This window comes from Heptranchias perlo, chromosome 9 (assembly GCF_035084215.1).
Source record: "Heptranchias perlo isolate sHepPer1 chromosome 9, sHepPer1.hap1, whole genome shotgun sequence".
Lineage (NCBI taxonomy): Eukaryota > Metazoa > Chordata > Chondrichthyes > Hexanchiformes > Hexanchidae > Heptranchias > Heptranchias perlo.
The window spans coordinates 24,494,059-24,511,014 of record NC_090333.1 but is presented as its reverse complement, the minus strand read 5'-3'; the positions used below and the strand labels follow the sequence as shown (position 1 = coordinate 24,511,014).

The 16,956-nt window shown below is 43.4% G+C and overlaps 1 protein-coding gene across 8 annotated transcripts in view; it reads right to left on the bottom strand.

Annotated features, from left to right (window-relative positions):
* The window catches only part of LOC137325201 (receptor-type tyrosine-protein phosphatase F-like), a 521,369-nt gene that overhangs the window by 193,437 nt on the left and 310,976 nt on the right, over positions 1 to 16,956 (bottom strand). For all 8 annotated transcript variants that reach the window (XM_067990027.1, XM_067990026.1, XM_067990031.1 and 5 more), the window contains one exon: positions 11,055 to 11,165. In XM_067990027.1, the coding sequence (XP_067846128.1) occupies positions 11,055 to 11,165 (111 nt within the window). The remainder of the gene's footprint in view (positions 1 to 11,054; positions 11,166 to 16,956) is intronic.

Here is a 16,956-nt window from a genome sequence, read left to right as displayed (position 1 = left end):
TCCTCCTCCTTTGACCAATTAGATGTGCTGAGCCAGTTTGATGTAGTAGCGTAGCAAAATAGCATAATGACACAAGCACACTGACTCATGGAACTGTTCAGTGTCAATTTCCAGGCTTACTATAATGTGCCTAGGACAACCAAAATCAATTTTAAAAAAAATACGTGGGGACAGTGAAAGCAGATTTGGAATATGGAGACCTGGGCTTCTGCATGAAAGCAAATGACATAATAAATGCAGAACAGTACATAAAGGTCTTTTTATGTGCTATGTACCTGGTGTATCTGGCAAAAAGGGTTGGACATTTGGCCTCTGGCCTCCTAATGGCAAGAACAACATTCTCACAATTATGCAGATGACTGTGAATTTTTTTTTGCAATGAAATATATCAATTATTGAAATGATCAAGGAGATTAACACCATCATAAAGATGGTGCAAATATTGAGCTAAATGCAAATTTGGTGTTTTGTACAGCAACTAGGTGATGTCATAAAGCATTGGTTTGTGTAGTTCACATTATTCAACCAATATATCTATCAATAGTAAGACAAGTGATTTGTCGTGGCAAAAAAAAGCTGTAAATTATGGAACAGTTATGGGGCAAAGGAGAGAAAAATCAGAAAATTCACGCAGGTCGGTCTGGGGAAATTCCCCATTTATTGGATTACAGTACATTCTTAATGTGGTGATCATTAGGCCTAGTTTGGTTGAATTTCTGGAAAGTGTGAATACTGTTACTGTAGACTTTATTCCACCTGTTGGATTAACATTTCAATGGGCAGACTTGCATCATTGGATTGCACCCAGCAGAAACTAAGTGCTCACATCAAAATCACATGTGTCTATGCAGAGAGAAAATACATCATGGTTAGCACGGATAGAGCCAGAAAACAGCATTTTTCAATGGCCTCAGGACTTTTTTTGAAAATCATACTACATGGGTTAAATACAGAAAATTACTGGGTTTTTACCATGGGCTGTCATGCCATGACAAATAACTTGCTTTATCAATTATCCAACAAACACCAGATGTGCTCACTGCAATGCTAACATTCCTCTGTATTAGTACCTCAGAACCGTACAGCTTTTTAAAGTGCTTTTATATTGCTGCTGGAGCACAGGATGAGTGCCACTTTTTGTTCATGGAATGTGGGCGTCACTGGCAAGGCCAGCATTTATTGCCCATCCCTAATTGCCCTTGAGAAGGTGGTGGTGAGCCGCCTTCTTGAACTGCTGCAGTCCATGTGGTGAAGGTTCTCTCACAGTGCTGTTAGGTAGGGAGTTAACCCTATGGCAGGCCGCTGTTCCAACTGGGCCCACTGAATGGCCAATAGGTACTACTCTGTTTTGTGCTGCCTCTGATGGCCAATCTGGGGAATGAAGCTCTTTTCCTATATAACAGCACGCCAGCGGCAGTGACAGAATTGCATGCCTACTACCAGTGGCATACCAGCTATAAAAAATACCAATATAGAGGCCATTTGATAGCTGTAAATGACACAAATCAATAATCTGAATCTTGTGGTTCTACAAAATAATAAACTACAAGACCAATTTATGATTCATATTCGATCTTAACCATCTTATAATTCACCAAGACACTGATGATTAATAATACTAACCAGATAGTAAGCTGTTTAAATAGCTTCTCTTTTGTTAAGGTAGTCTGCAAATTCTCCAAAGCAGGAATGTGGGTCATGGACAACGGGTGCTAACAATTTTATGATGTAGAACACAAAAAATATATTGAGCACAAAACCTGCTAAGTTACTTCCAACCCCACCCACCAGTAAATTAAATGAAAATTCAAATTAATTAAGTTTTGTCACAGGCTTAACTTCATCCTTTTTGTCTAAAACAGGCACCATTACAAAATGCATTGTTTGAAAAGCAGCGGCAGTTGAAACATTATGTGTAATGAACATGTTCAGCCATCCTGAAAAAATTTTTGTTAACTTTTGTTGTTTGCACTAAAGAAAGTAAGCTTGAATTATGCTTCGTGTTTTTTTGCAAAAATATCAAAAAAGTGAGTAAGTTAACAGAGGCTAGAAAGCAAAGAAACACCCAAGGACTATATTGTTTGATAAATACATTAATCAGTTAGCTGATTGTTAATGTGATTAGTTAACCTGTCATCTAATTTCTTAATATGTTGCTGGTTTAGAGATCTTGCAGAACACCAGATCAACATTTAACAATCCACACATTAAAAAGACAACAAAGCTGTAGTTTCTTCCTCTTTTAAATAGGCCAGTTATGCTGACCAACTAGCATCTGTTTTAGCTGAGATGGAGAAACGGAGAGTTTGTGGCGAGTGGTAGTTGTAGGGCTAGTGGAGGTTTACAGAGATAGGAAGGGGCAAGGCCACGAAGGGAGTTAAATGTGAGGATCAGAATTTTAAATTGAAGGCTTTGGGGGACTGGGAGCCAAAGTAGATCAGCAAGGGCAGGAGTGATTGGTGAGCAAGATTTAGTGTGGGATAAGAGGTAGGCAGCAGAGTTTTGGATGAACTCAAGTTTATGGAGGGTGGAGGATGACAGGCTGGCCTGGAGAACATTGCAATTGTCGATTCTGGAGGTGACAAAGGCATGGATGGGAATTTCAGCAGCAGACAAGCTGAGGCAGAGGCAGGAGACAGGCAGGCAATATTAGAATGGTGTATGTAGATGGTCTTTGCGATAGAGAAGATAGAATGCCAAGGTTGCGAACAGCTTGGTTCAACTTGAGACAGTGCCCAGGAAGAAGTATGGAGTTTGCAGTGGGGACTGTAAAGAATGGCTTCTAGCTTCAACGAAACGCTTCAGCGAGAAGGCAGGTCTCATAAACAAGATGAGCTCGGAGAGAGCATGAAGGGAGATAGGACAGAAACTAGAGAAGGATGCAGTTTCCGGGCTTGGTGGACAAGGGAATAAGCATCCGAGGAAGCTGGTGGATGATCTCAATCTTAGTGACAAAGTCCATGAGCTCTCCACAGCTGTTGTTGGAGGTGAGAGTGGAGGTGGCAGGAGAGAACGGTTTAAAGAGATGATTGGTAGTGGAGAAAAGCCGGGGGTTATCTTTGGTCTCTAGGATGATCCTGGAGCAGTGGGCGGTTTTAGAAGAGGACAGCAAAGCCCAACAGCACTTGATGTACTCCAGCCAGATCTGTTGATAGATAGCTCAACCAATTGTATGCCAGATACACTCAAGTTTGCTCCCCTTGGACTTGTGGGAGTGAAATGGGGGGCTTCATTGGGCAAAGACTGGGATAGGATCGAGCAATCGTTTTACTAAGGCAAGCCTTGAAGATGGGAGTGAGGGAGTGGTTGGGCAGATCAATAGCTGCAGTAGTACTATGGTGAATGGAGGGGCAAAGACTAGGCAGTTGGTAGTTTGAAACTGTGGTTGTAAGTGACTTGGGGGAGAGTTTTCTTTGTGGCCAATGCAGAAAGAAGTTGGGGGTGTGAGTGGTGAAGGATTTAGCCAGTGGTTGGAGATGGCTTTGTATGCGATCGAGACCATAGGCGTAGAGGCCACGGGAGACAGCAAGGTCGAAGAGGTGGCCGAGAATATGAGTAGGTGAGTTAAATGGTGGAATAGGTTAAGGGAGGACAGGAGGGCAGTGAATTCAGAATATAGGGGCAAGAGGAGTTGAGTTAGAGATTGATAGAGGATGGGGAGTTGCTCAGTGCAGAGGCTGAGGGACTAAAGAATGGAGGATATCTTGGTGAGAAATTCAGGGTGGTGCTTGAGGGAGCATGACAACCAAGTGACAGGGGTGGAACAAGGTGAGTTGCTCAAAGAAGTAAAAGGTAATAGAGGCGTAAGAGGAGAGAACAAGACATTAGCCGGGTAGGTGGTGGAAAGTATAGCCAGGTAGGGAGGTGTCAGTAAAGGGCAAGGTGTTGCCACCCATGAGCTAAATTTCAGTCAAAGCCAGGATGTCCATCCAATCAGCCACAATAAGGTTGTGGATGGCAATGGCCTTGTTTATGAGTAAACAGATATTCTGGAAAGAAATGTGGAGAGGAGTGGTGATTGTTGATCCTCTGGCAGTGGTGGGTGGGATGATGAGGATGTGTTTAGCCCCAAGCAGGCGCACTTGGTGGGCAGGTCAGTGAGAGTAGAGGTTGGGGCTGCTTGTAAGGAGGAAGTGACTGGTGTTTCAATGGGCCCTTTGGAGATTGCCAAGTGAGGCACAGAATGTAGCTGTGGGCTTATTCAAGGGGGATTTGAGCCTGATATGGTGGCAGGTGGGCAACAAGGCAGAAGAGCAGTGATAGGTTGGGGTTGGGATTGGAGGAGGGGGTAAAGTATCCGAGAGGGGAGAAATGAAAGGTGGCTTGACTGGGTGACAGGAAGGGGAGGAGGCAAGAGAAAAGGGACTGAATGGTACGAAGAGAAAAGAGAAATGAAGATAGAAGTAATGGGCTCAGGTCCGGAGTGGCAGCCAAAACATGCACGCAAATGGTCACAGGGAGGCGATATGAAAGACTCCAAAGTTTAAGTATGAGGTCCTATGAAGTTGACTTGTAGAAAGGGTAGAGTCAGCTTGGAGCATTCACAAACCAGTGTCCATTTCGGAGACAGTTGTGGAGAAAGTAGATCCAGAAACAGTGCAAGGAGCAGAGTATCACTGGGTGCGCTGCTGGAGACTGTCAGTGGAATCAGAAGACTGAGGAGGATTGGAGAGTCGACCATGAGCCTGTAGAGGTAGATCCAGGAATCCAGCAGAGGTGCATAGTGGCCTGTGTTAGCAATATGCACTAGTGGTTCCAATATACTAGCAGAGGAGTAAGGATAAGTGCGAGCGAAACGCGAGGAACAAGAGTAGTGAAGTCCAGGGAGCGGGGTGGGTGAAAGGTAAATCCACTGGATCAGTTCAGATGAGGAAGCTGGTCTGAGGAACAGCTGTATGGTGCTGAGAAGTACACAAGATTAGGAAAAGCAGCAGGAGCATGAGAAATCAGATTTACTTAGTCCAGTGTAGGGTGACTGAGGAGTTCTGAAAGATAAATGGAGTTAGCGGCAACGGGAAACAAGTCAATTGCAGCAAAGTAGAGAACATTCAGCATCATGGGATTAGCACAGGATGGGAACCAGCAGAAATGTATCAGAGCCTGCTCACTGTAGAGTGAAAAGTCCCAGCAGAGAAGCAAAAAATTGAGGCAGAGGAATCAGACTCGGTACTGGAATAGAGGCAGTTCAGCAGAGAATTAAGTTTTAAAAGAAAGTGGCGGTGAAGTTGGAGGTCGCAGTAAAGGCCAAAAGCCAGCAAAGAAATTGAATTCATTCCAGGAGAAAGTGGATTTCTGTCCAAGATTGAACTCATCGACAGAGTAAAGGTTAAAAAGTCAGCAGTGCATCCAAGTGCACCTCCTTTCTGGTCCCACTCAAACACTCAGAAACTACTACAGCCCTCACGATCACTTCACCTTCTTGGTCACACTTGCTATTACTTCCTGGCATCATACACACTATGGTATGCTGGCACATAATTGGCAAGGGTTGAAAGCCCTTGCTCCAGGCACATATCTACCGTTTCCACTCCCGTGTAACTTAAATAGAGAGTTTGAGGGGAGTGCACTGGGGGATTCAACAAACACGTGTGACCAGGAGCAGGAGGTGGTGGCAAGAAAGGCCCAAGAAAGAGCTAACCATAGGGCCAGCTCACATCTTAGCTCTGCTGATAACAGAAATGCAGACTTTGGGGGTCTAGCATTCAAAAAAAAGGATGATTTCTGTGCACTAGCAATTGCCTCCCAGGGAGTATCCAAAAAATGTCTAGGATGGTGGAATCCATTCCCGGTTTGTATGAGATTTTCACACATGACACCAACACTTTGTGACCATCAAGGCTTAGCATCAGCCTTGGCTCACTAGTGGCACTGTTGCCTCAGCCCTGTCAGGTAGATGTACAAGATTCGAGGCACTATTTGAAGTGGTGCAGGGACGTTCTCCAGGTGTTCTGGCCCACATTTATCCCTCAACTAACATAATTAACACAGATTAACAGGTCATTTATTTCATTGTTGTTTATGGGACCTTGCTGTACACAAATAGGCTGCTGTGTTTCCCTACATTACAACAGTGATTACACTTCTAAAGTACTTCATTGGCTGTGAACTCACAACTTGGTCACTGCCTCATTGGAAAAACAAAGCTGATTTAAAGTGATACACACAATTTTGGACCTTAATGCTCAACTCAACACACAGTCTTAGCCCCGACCATCTAAACGTTTCTTACCATGCCTGAAGGACCCCCCCACCAGTGCTATTTAAAGGGCCATGCAGGTATTGCAGGTTAGTTGCTGGATTATTGCTTCTGACTGCTGGAGGAGTAGGAAGTGTTTTTTAAAGCTCCCTATTTTTATTGAGCGTTCCTACACTACTTTTGAGAGTGCTTTGGCAGGTATTGCCTTACGGATCAGAAGTTACAACCCTGGTGGAATAACATTCCTGCCAACCATGGGCGGTCTGCTAGGGCTCCCATCGGACATTGAGCATGACTGGGAGCATGCAGAGAGGCCACGCCCAGCAGGTCAAGCTGCAGGGAGACGGAGGACGAGGAGGCGCGGGGCACTGAGCAGGAGGCCCTACCCAATGAGGGCCTTCAGGGATCAATTCTCTTACTTCAACATGACCAAGGAAGATTGCATCAGACGCCTGAGGTTTACCAAGGAAGCCGTCACTGAGATCTGTCAACTGGTGCGGCCATAACTGCAGCCTCACAGCATTGCCTGTGGCTGTGAAGGTCACCGTGGAACTGAATTTCTATGGCTCAGGAGCATTTCAGGCCTCTGCTGGCGACATGTGCAACATCTCACAGTATGCAGTTCACTGCTGCATAAGGGAAGTCACAGATGCACTGTACCACGAGGAACAGGTTGATCACCTTCCCTCTCGACAGAGACAATCAGAACGAGCGAGCACGGGGGTTCGCCCGCATTGCTGTCTTCCCACGGTGCAGGGTGTCATGGACTGCACACATATTGCGCTGCGTGCCCCGCACATCAACTTGGCTGTCTTCGTCAACCGAAAGGGCTTCCACGTGCAGTTGGTGTGTGACCACATACATCGCATCTTGGAGGTCGATGCCCGCTACCCTGGGAGTAGTCACGACGCCTTCGTCATGTGGCAGTCCAACATGCCAGCTATCTTTCATCCGACTCAGCAAGTCAAAGGCTGGCTACTGGGTGACAAGGGCTATCCCCTCACAACATGGCTCATGACACCGGCCAGGAATCCATGCACACGTGCACAGCAGGCCTATAATGAAAGCCATGCTGCCACACGCAACATCTTGGAGCACACCATAGGCCTCCTCAAACAACGCTTCTGCTGCCTGGACTGGTCTGGAGGAGCCCTGCAGTACTCCCCTGAGCGGGTGGGCAGATTTGTGGTGGTCTGCTGCATGCTGCACAACCTCGCCATCATGAGGGACCAGCCTTTGCCACCAATGACTGCAGAAGATCCTGAGCCAGAGGTGGAGGAGGAGGCTGAGGAGGAAGAGGCGGAGGAGCAGGAGGAGGGGGTTGAGCCTTAAGAGGAGGTGGAGGAAGACACAAGGTTGCAGCACGAACCACACACCTCGTCTGCAAGGGCTGTGCGTGCTCTTCTGATCCGTGCCCACTATCAATATTTGGAACTACATCCCCCAACTTACCAACAGTCCTACATTCCTCACCTTTCCCCTCCCACAAGACAATCAAATCGCCCTCCATCACATTACACATTGGTATTCCTCTCAGCTCACTGCATGAATAAAAACCACCACCAAATGCCAAATCAAACTCTCATTTATGGATTAATAAATGAAAATATGCAAACATAACAGAACTATTCACCCTTGTGCATTCCCTTAGTGCCTGTTGTCCATGTGCCTTTACCTATCCTAGTGCTCCTACAAGGTACTTCCCCAGTGGCTGGAGCATGGGTGGTGGAAGGCTGCTGGCTTTCAATGGAGGAACGTCCAGATGGCCTTGGAGGACGACCTCGAGCAGCTCTGGGCCTGGAGGGCCCGGCTTCAGATTGCATCATCTCAGCATGGGCTGCAGCAGTCTGGCCTGGCTGGCCGACGGGCAACAACAGGGGCACTGGCGGAGTGGGAGCAGGAATGATGTCGTCCTGAGAGAGGACAGCAGGTCTGACTGCCATGGCGCCACTGCCACTCTCCCGGGGCGGTGCCTCAGCACTCCTGGTGATCGGCTGGAGAACGGATTGCTGGAATGCTGTAATGCCCTGGAAGTCCCGTTCCACAGTGGTACCCAGAGCCATGATAGCAGCAGTTTGAGCTTCCAATGCAGCAGTCTGAGCTGCAAATGCAGCAGTCAGACCTTGGATGGCAGATGTTTGTGCTGTAATGGATGCTGTGACATCAGTCATAAGACGCTGCATCATGGTGGGTTCCACAGGTGCGCTGATGGAGGTGACCACCCGTTCCATGTTGGAAAGGATGGGCTCCAAGCTCTGTACAAAGCCCTGCACCAAGTTGGAGCTGGACTTCTCCATGCCCCTTCTCATTATGCACAGGCTTTCTGGCAGGCTTTCCAGTGCCCCAAGCACTTGTTGGTGCACACCCATCAGCCGTCTTTTGTAGCCTGGCCCATCGAAGTCCTCATCTGACTCCTCTGCGGCAGAACTAGGGAGCGACCTCGCCCTCCGGCGGGTTGGCTCCTGTGGTATCCGTTCCCTCTGCCCCGGCTCCTGCACACTTGTGCTCGGTGTCTCACCACGTGCAGATCCCTCCTCTAACCTAACCTCTAAAGGACGCGCAGTGTCGGTCTCTGAACTGGTGGAAGCAAGTGTCAGATTGAGTGACGGTGTGGCTTCAGACTCCTCCTCCTCCTCCGGTGCCGCCAGGTGTTCTTGGGTATCTGCAATGACAAAGGGAAATAGGTTGAGTTGTGGAGTGGGGAGAGGAGCAAGAGGTGTGTGCTGGCAGCATGTGCAGCACGTGAGTCAGAAAAGATTACGGGAGGAGGGAGATGTGGAAAAGGAGAAGGATTATTAGATATGCAGAGACCTCCTTGACTGGGACCTCCGGCGCGGCACGATGTTAAAGGCTGCAGCGATGGCACGCCCAATAATCCGCAGCACCATCTCCTCTAGGGTGGGTGAGGACATGTAGACATGCCCGTCCAGCCTCAGGTCCCTCCTGCTGGAGGGTGTTATACGCCACCTTCTCCTGCAAGACAGAGGACAGTGTGTCAGTGAGCGTCCTGCAAGGTGTGTAGGTGATGTGCCTGTCATGGTCAAATAGCTGCCAGTTTGTGTGACTTGAGTGGTGGTTGCGTGGCCTGAAAGTGTGGTATTATGTGCGGGTGAGATGCAGCATTGCGTATGGATGGCAGTGTTTGTTGGTGGGCGGGTGGGTGACGGGAGGTGTCGTGCATGGACTATTGGTGCAGTTGGTAGGATGTGCCACTTGACACTTGCACTCACTCACCTTGACCACTCGTGTCAAATCATTAAATTTCTTGCAGCACTGCCCCCACATGCGTGGTGCAGTGCTCCTCGCATTCACCTCCTGTGCCACGGCCTGCCAATGCCTATGCAGCTGTAGTCTAGACGGTCTCCGGCCACCCTGCGGGTACATGGCTGCCCTCCTCTGGTCCACACCTTCCACCAGGGCCTCCAGAGCATCGTTGGAGAATCTTGGTGCTCGCTCTCTTGCTGGTGCAGCTACTTGTGATGCCATTCTCCCTTCTCCTCTTTGGCTGTGTATCTGCCATTGGAAATGTGCCTGCACATTTAAGAAGTGCAGGCAGCTGATAATGTGCACTGTCCAAGCCCCATTTCCAACTTCCTCGTTCTCCGTGCAGCCTCTCAGCAGCGAGGGCTGCACTTGCTGCACGGAGATTTCAGGGTAAGTAGCAGGCAGCGCGAAGTTCATGCGAACTGCATAGGGTCCGTTGGGCGCTGGGTAGTAGCGCATCGTGCTACCATGGCCCTTATCCAATTTTCCCCCCAAAATACCCACAAGCTAGTCCCAGAAAAATGGAGCCAAAAGCTTCACACAGTTTTACCCGAGAAACCCTTTAAATATCATTTGAAATGGGCACCTAATAACTCCTACCACCCATGGAGTGTGGGTGGGAGCAGGAATTGTTGTTAGTCAGTTGTTAAGGTCGGGAAATCTTGTCAGCGTCCTAATAAGGTCAAGCAACCATGATCTGCATGCATACATTCGGCTACTGCCTGTTCAGATGAAAGCTCTGGCCACTTCGAACCCCCCAACCCAAGGAAAATCAGGCAAGTTCCAAAACCATTGCAAACTGGGCAGGAGGAACTAACACTCCATTTTTTGCCTGCTAGTGCCTCATTTTCAAGTGCAAACAGGGCAGTAAGGAGACCAAAATCGCTGCCTCAATTTCTTCACTGTAGCTGTATTCCACATTCTTGAAGCTCAGGTTTCTGACTGTGTTCTAGGATTGCGCTAATACAAGATAAATTGTATGATAAAGCGTATGTGATGACACATTCTTGAAGTGAAATTTAGCGGATTCTATCCATATTAAAAATAAATGAGTCTAATTAGAAATGTTCAATTAGCAAAGGCCATTTAGAAAAAGGTCAAAATACAAGTGAAGATCTAGCAAAAGTACTAATCACTCACTTTGAAAAGGATAAAGTCTTTAAATGGAATCTATCCATCATTTACATTACCAACATAAGTCTGGAAACCTTAGTCTGCTGGTATCCTGACAAAGTGTCCATTCAGATCTTCTTTTGATAAAACAGAAACCTCAGGAGAGAAAAAAACAAAGAACAAAAAACAAAAGCAGAATCATTGCACCTTTCATTTAGATACTCAAACGATATTCTGGTTGCTTAGAACAGTGAAAGCAACCCCTGTAGATGCTTGGTAGAGTTGTTCTTGGTATCCTGTATGTTTTTAATTATAAAAAAGGTGGGTAAATTCTCAACATTTAAAATATGCAACTACCAATCATTAGAGTACAAAAGGGGTTCATTTAAGTGCATAACAACCCAAAGAATTTCTCACACAAACTAGACATTTGTAGCAGCATGCTGAAATGTGGAACAAGTTGAAGAAACCCACTTCCTACCTCTGACGTATAAGTTGGCTGGAGCAGAGTAACGTGTTCCAGCGCTGTTAGTTGATACGCATTCATATTTGCCCTGGTCAGACTCTTCACTGTTCTCAATCTGCAAGGCTCCTGTATCAAAACACAGACAGCTCTGGTTATTTCTGACCCAACAAGCTATCCAAATTTGAGACATACAAAATGTGAGACATTAGTGGGTGGAAAAGAATAAGGCGGTCTTCAAATGCAAAAAGTAAAGGTTTCCCTTTTGTGCCTTCCCCCAAAGTGTGAAAGAATGAAATGAAAACATATATTTCAGTAATATTTTATTGCACCCTTGGGCTAATATCTTCAGTTTTAAAACTGCTATTGAACCTACAATCATTTCACCATTGTGAAAAGAACAGTGAAGTGAAGTGTGTTTAAGGATTGATTTAAAAAAAGATCACATCCCCATTAAGGTAAACTTTTCCATTCATGAAACTGAACTGACCTTGAAATAGGACTCTACTCTCCCCACTAACCCTCAGCCAGCTGCACAATTCCATGCTGGAGTGGATCTTACCTGACTGAATAAACATGAATGAATTTTGTTAAAACAACATGCCTAGTGCTTCAGTCCTTATCCTACACTGAAACAGTGCATGCTATGGCTGGTACTTCAACCCTTACATGATGAACAACCAAAACATTCATGCAGTTACATAAAATGGGTGAAGAGCACTATATTCCTTACCCTGCTAATGAGGGAGTGCATGGCAACGCACATGCTGTATCCAGCAGTTGAGAAATTCAGAGTCAACATAATTTGTAGTCAACATGTAACTGAATTTTAGCAAACTTAATGTTGTTACTTTAAAAAAAGCTTTGACTGAAGACTACTTCACTCCATGTTGTACAGAAAATTGTACTTTTCTGCTTCCTATCATGTTTCATATAATGCACACCAGAAAGTTGGTGGACATCTAGCTTTACTCAACAGCCTCAAAATGTTCACAGCCAAAATCTACTAAGGAAAACATTTTAATTACATGTGTGTGGCTACAAATTTGTTTCACACAAAACAGAATGATTTCATCAATACACTACAGGCATAAGCAAATTGTACCACAAAATGCAGGCTTGCTTTGCTGAATAGAATGCCCAATTTCTTCTGAATTTTTAAGAAAATGTAGCCCAAGAGTATAATAAAGAAAATACTGACTGCAGTGTTTGCAATTTGGCTAGAACATCAGTCCTCAGGGATTGACCAGCCATCTAAACTACAAAAACATTCTTGTTGCAGTTGGTTATACTGCAGATCAATGTTACAATCCAATGATCAAATTATTCTACCACTAGCAAAAGCAGTCAATATTTTAATACAGTTTTACACAGACAAAATTATAAAGGTATTTTAACAACCCATATAGCATTTGAGATGTTTTATCAACTAGCTGTATAGGGACAACTCTGAGGGCCTGAGAACAGGATTTATTCCACAAGTGAGGAAAAGCTGATCACTCAAGTCAGTTGTGGGAGCTCTTCCTCACTGGCAGTTGCCATTTTTTTATATTTCAAAACTCTTTATAACAAAATATTACAAATATAACAATTACAAAATGATTTGTGTGTAACATTACAAATGGGTTTAACAGAAACTTATTGCACTGTCCATACACCGACACCCAGTTGTAAAAAAGGCTCAGAAATAAGCTTATAAATATATCCCCCAAATCAGAAAGCTAATCTTACTTTAGGATGTTTCGAAATGCTCATGGTTCACCTCAGCTGCAGTATCCTTTTTGAAGCTGTATTTAAAATCCTGAAAATTGAATCTTGTCACAGTTTGTGCTGTACAGCAAACCAATATTTTGGGGGGATTTTTACCTGTTTGTGTGAGATGGGGAAGGGAAGAATGTACAAAGAAAGAAAAGCTAAAGCAAAGCATTATTCTCTATTTATTTTGCTGGAAAGGACTCTAAAATAAAACCCAGGTATACAGCATCCAAGTTATCTTCATTTAAATCCCAAACTGGGGCCTAGATTGCTTGCAGCCCTCTTGCATAGGTAAATAACCATAATATTATAATCATCTCCGAACACAGATGAGTTTGTACAAACTGAAAGATCACAGCTCTTGTGTACCTAACCACTACCCTGTGGAACAGGAGCACAGTATGCTGTTAAACAAATACAGGTCCTAATGATTTAATTTCTATCCCACTGATAAATAAAAACGGTGTAAATTGTTACACAGTAATTGGCAACGTTAATGATTTAGCTCTTACTCCGTAGCGCATTAAGAATCAATAACGAAGGTGAGTACACACTTTACAAAGTGCACAAGTTTGGGTCCATGAACTGGGAATTAACCAAGTTTGAATCACAATACAGTACAGTATTTTGTAAATTCTACAAACCAGGATAACTGGATCAGTCCTATTTAGACTATAAAATATAACAAAAAGGAAACTGCAGCTTTAGGAGATAAAATAACCCCCAAATATAGTGCAACTGTGAGATTACTATAGAAATAGGAGAAACTCCCGGTAAACCCATTCATCCTCCCATTTGGGCTTAGCAAGTCTTATCCATTTTTTTGGGATCTTATTTCACAATTCCAGTAGTGTAAATGAGATATTCAAATGTGCACATGTCTTGGAACTAAAACATTGTTTGTTTCATCAGAGGAGTGAAATTCATGATTTCATAGGTCTAAACTGGCAAAGTTGCTGACCAATAGAATGCTGACGAAAGGCTCCAGCACAGAACACATAGCTAAAAAATGCAGGATATTTCAAACGGACAGAAATTTAGCAGGTCAGAACCAGACTAAGTAACACCTAGCAGTTAATACTGAAATATTATATTTAAATATATTGCAGACCAGTTATATTTTAAAGTGCAAATTGGGACTTTTAAAAAAACATATACATAGTTGGAACAACTAAAGGCTTTTGGAAAGAAGCTGCAGTATCCTGAGGTAGTGTCCTACATAAGTTGCACTTACATAAAAATAAATCAGCCCATCCCAAAAGAAAACAGAAGCAAAGACCAAATCTGGGATACAATCTTGATGCATCAACAAAAGCATCATTTACTCGTTAATGGCCTAGCCATAACAGGGCTGCAACGTTACTTTAGATTTTTTTCTTTGGGTGTCATGTTGAGAGCTATTTTGCAAAAGTTTAAATAATTGCCAAACAACTTCAGGCATGTATACATTTAAAAAAAAAAGTTAACACATGCATACATCCTTGGACATATATAAAAGATTATTTATGAGTGTTAAATGATGCTGCTGAGATCAAACAGAGTAAATTGAGCAGTTCCGCTCAATCAACCATTATATGCTCATCAAGGGATATCAATTGCTGGGTGATGGTAGTATTTTCCACTGCTGATACCTGCGGCCAGCATCAAGTACTCTCAAGTTAAAAACTGGATGTAGTTTAAAATATCACCAAACTGCATTAATGAGACGTTTGTATTTCCCAACTAAGTCATCTTATGTCCAGAGACTGCCAGATTTGTGCCAATGTGAATGCAGCAACCTTGAACTGGGTAAGAATGTCTCTACTCATTTCACAGAGGATCCTGATAGCCAGCAGAGAAAGGAGACTTTCATCCCATCATTCTGGGCTGGATTAAAAATCCAAGTTCTGAAGGTGAAAGAAACTGATATGGATTGACTACACCATGAGCCCTAAACCCTTTCTACTGAAATTTAGCCTGCCTTGTTGAGCATACATTGGAAGATAAATGAGGTACTGCTGCTCAATGTTGTACTCCATAATTCATTAACTTTATATTGCTCAAGTTAAAAAAAAACAGAAATATCAAAAATGGAAGTCATGCGCACATGCAGGTGCTAACTAGACAAAGCTGAACATGTCCAGGGCCCAGATCACTCCAGAAAATATTGGAAATAGAAACTTTTTCCCCCTACATAAATAGAAAGTTTTGACACTCAGCTGTGGCTGCAACAAGCACGCTAATCGTCGGCTCATTAGAGTAACAGTCACAGCTCTCACTTCTCTCCACATCCCTGCTCAATAAGAAAATAATAAGTTTAGTATTCGTATGGTCAACTGATGCCTCACATTAAATTAGATGTGCGATTTACCAGATTTGTGAACTTTTCTATAGACGAGAGAAATGTTTTCATAACCAAATGTCTAGAGAAGATACTGTTTTGTCCAAATACTATGATTTGATCCACTTTTTCTTTGTGTATTTACAAATACAGCCTGCACAGGGTTACCATGCGAGGATACTGCAACTTCTAAAACAAGAAAATTAGTGACTTTTAGACATGTTAAAAACACTGATATCAAGAACCTGCTGAGATTTTCATTGAATATTATCTATCATCCTTAATTTAGCTTTTATTGTTAAGGGTTTTATAATTGTATTTAGATTTAAAATAACTTAATTAACAGCACAGAAACAGGCCAGGGCTATTATTATGACAGTTCCATCAATATAAGTGCCCTTTTAAAATTATTTCTGCTTAATTTAAACAGGACAAATATGTTTTAATTCATGTAAAGCACATTTCAATTCCTTTATTAAAATTCAAATGAGAAATATTTTATAATGCTTTAATGAAATGGATGATTTAATTGAAGTAATGCTTGATTTTATTAAGGACGTGCAAACGATGGTTGAATGGTTCCGGTGCCTAGACCCTTTAATGTCACCAGGAGATGGAGCAATAGTGCTTGACCCCAATACTAAAGCACTGAAATTAATTACATCATCCTCACAGATTACATATGTAGTTCGTAATAAACCTTCCGTACAATAGCCCCTCATGGCTGTTGGGATGTGAAATTCACCCTTTACTTTGGTAAAACCAGAACCTACAGTGTGTATCTGTGCCCATACAGAGTTGATTACAAATGTTGTACACATTTTGGATGTGCAAATAAACCAAGTTACTAACCTATCTGAAGCACTGGAGTTATCTCAACCACAGTGAGCTGTAAGTAAACAAAGGCAGCAGAAAGTAATGATCTATACGCTGTGCGAATTGGAAGTAGTGAGATCTGATACAGTTTAAATGTTTAGCTGAATAATACGCTAGAAGCAACATGTCCTTAAAAAAAAATCAATAGAGCCCAAGTAATAATGGAAAACGGATGTCTGATGTAGGTTTAAAACAGAGCAAGAGGCCCAATGCGAACTGTGTTGGGGGGAGGAAGATAAGAAGAATCACAGAACATTACAGCACAAACAGAGGCCATTCGCCCCGTGTGTTTGTGCTTGCTCTCTGAAAGAGCTATCCACTTAGTGCCATTCCCCTGTCCTTTTCAAAGTTTTGTTTTTCAAATATTAACCCACTTCCAAATTAAAAGCTATTATTATGGATTGTGCTTCCACCACCGTTGGTGGCAGGGTAGTCCATGTCCGAACAACCCTCTGCAAACAAAAATCTCCTAACCTCTCCTATTGTTCTTTTGGCGATGAATTAAGATTTATGCCAAATTAGTGACTAGTGGAAATAGTTTTACCCTATTTACCTTATCCAAAGCTTTCATGACTTTGAACACCTTTATCAGACCTCCTCTTGACCTTCTCTGTTCTAATGAAAAGAGTCCTAGTTTCCTAATCTCTCCTCATAACTAAAGACTCTCAGCTCTGACACCAATTTAACAATTCTCTTTTGTATCCTCTCCATGCTCTTGACATTCCTTGTAAATGAAGCACGACTGGTCACAATATTATAACTGTGGCCTAATAAATAATTTGTATAGGTTTCTCATTGCCTCTCTGTTTTTGATGCATCTTATTTATAAAACCTAGGATCCCATTTGCTTTTCTTGAAAGGTGTATCAACCTGTCCTCTCACTTTTAAAGATCTCCACATCTAAACCCCTAACTATCTCTTCTTCACTCCTTTTAAAATTTTATTAGTTAGTGTAAGTTTTCTCTCCTT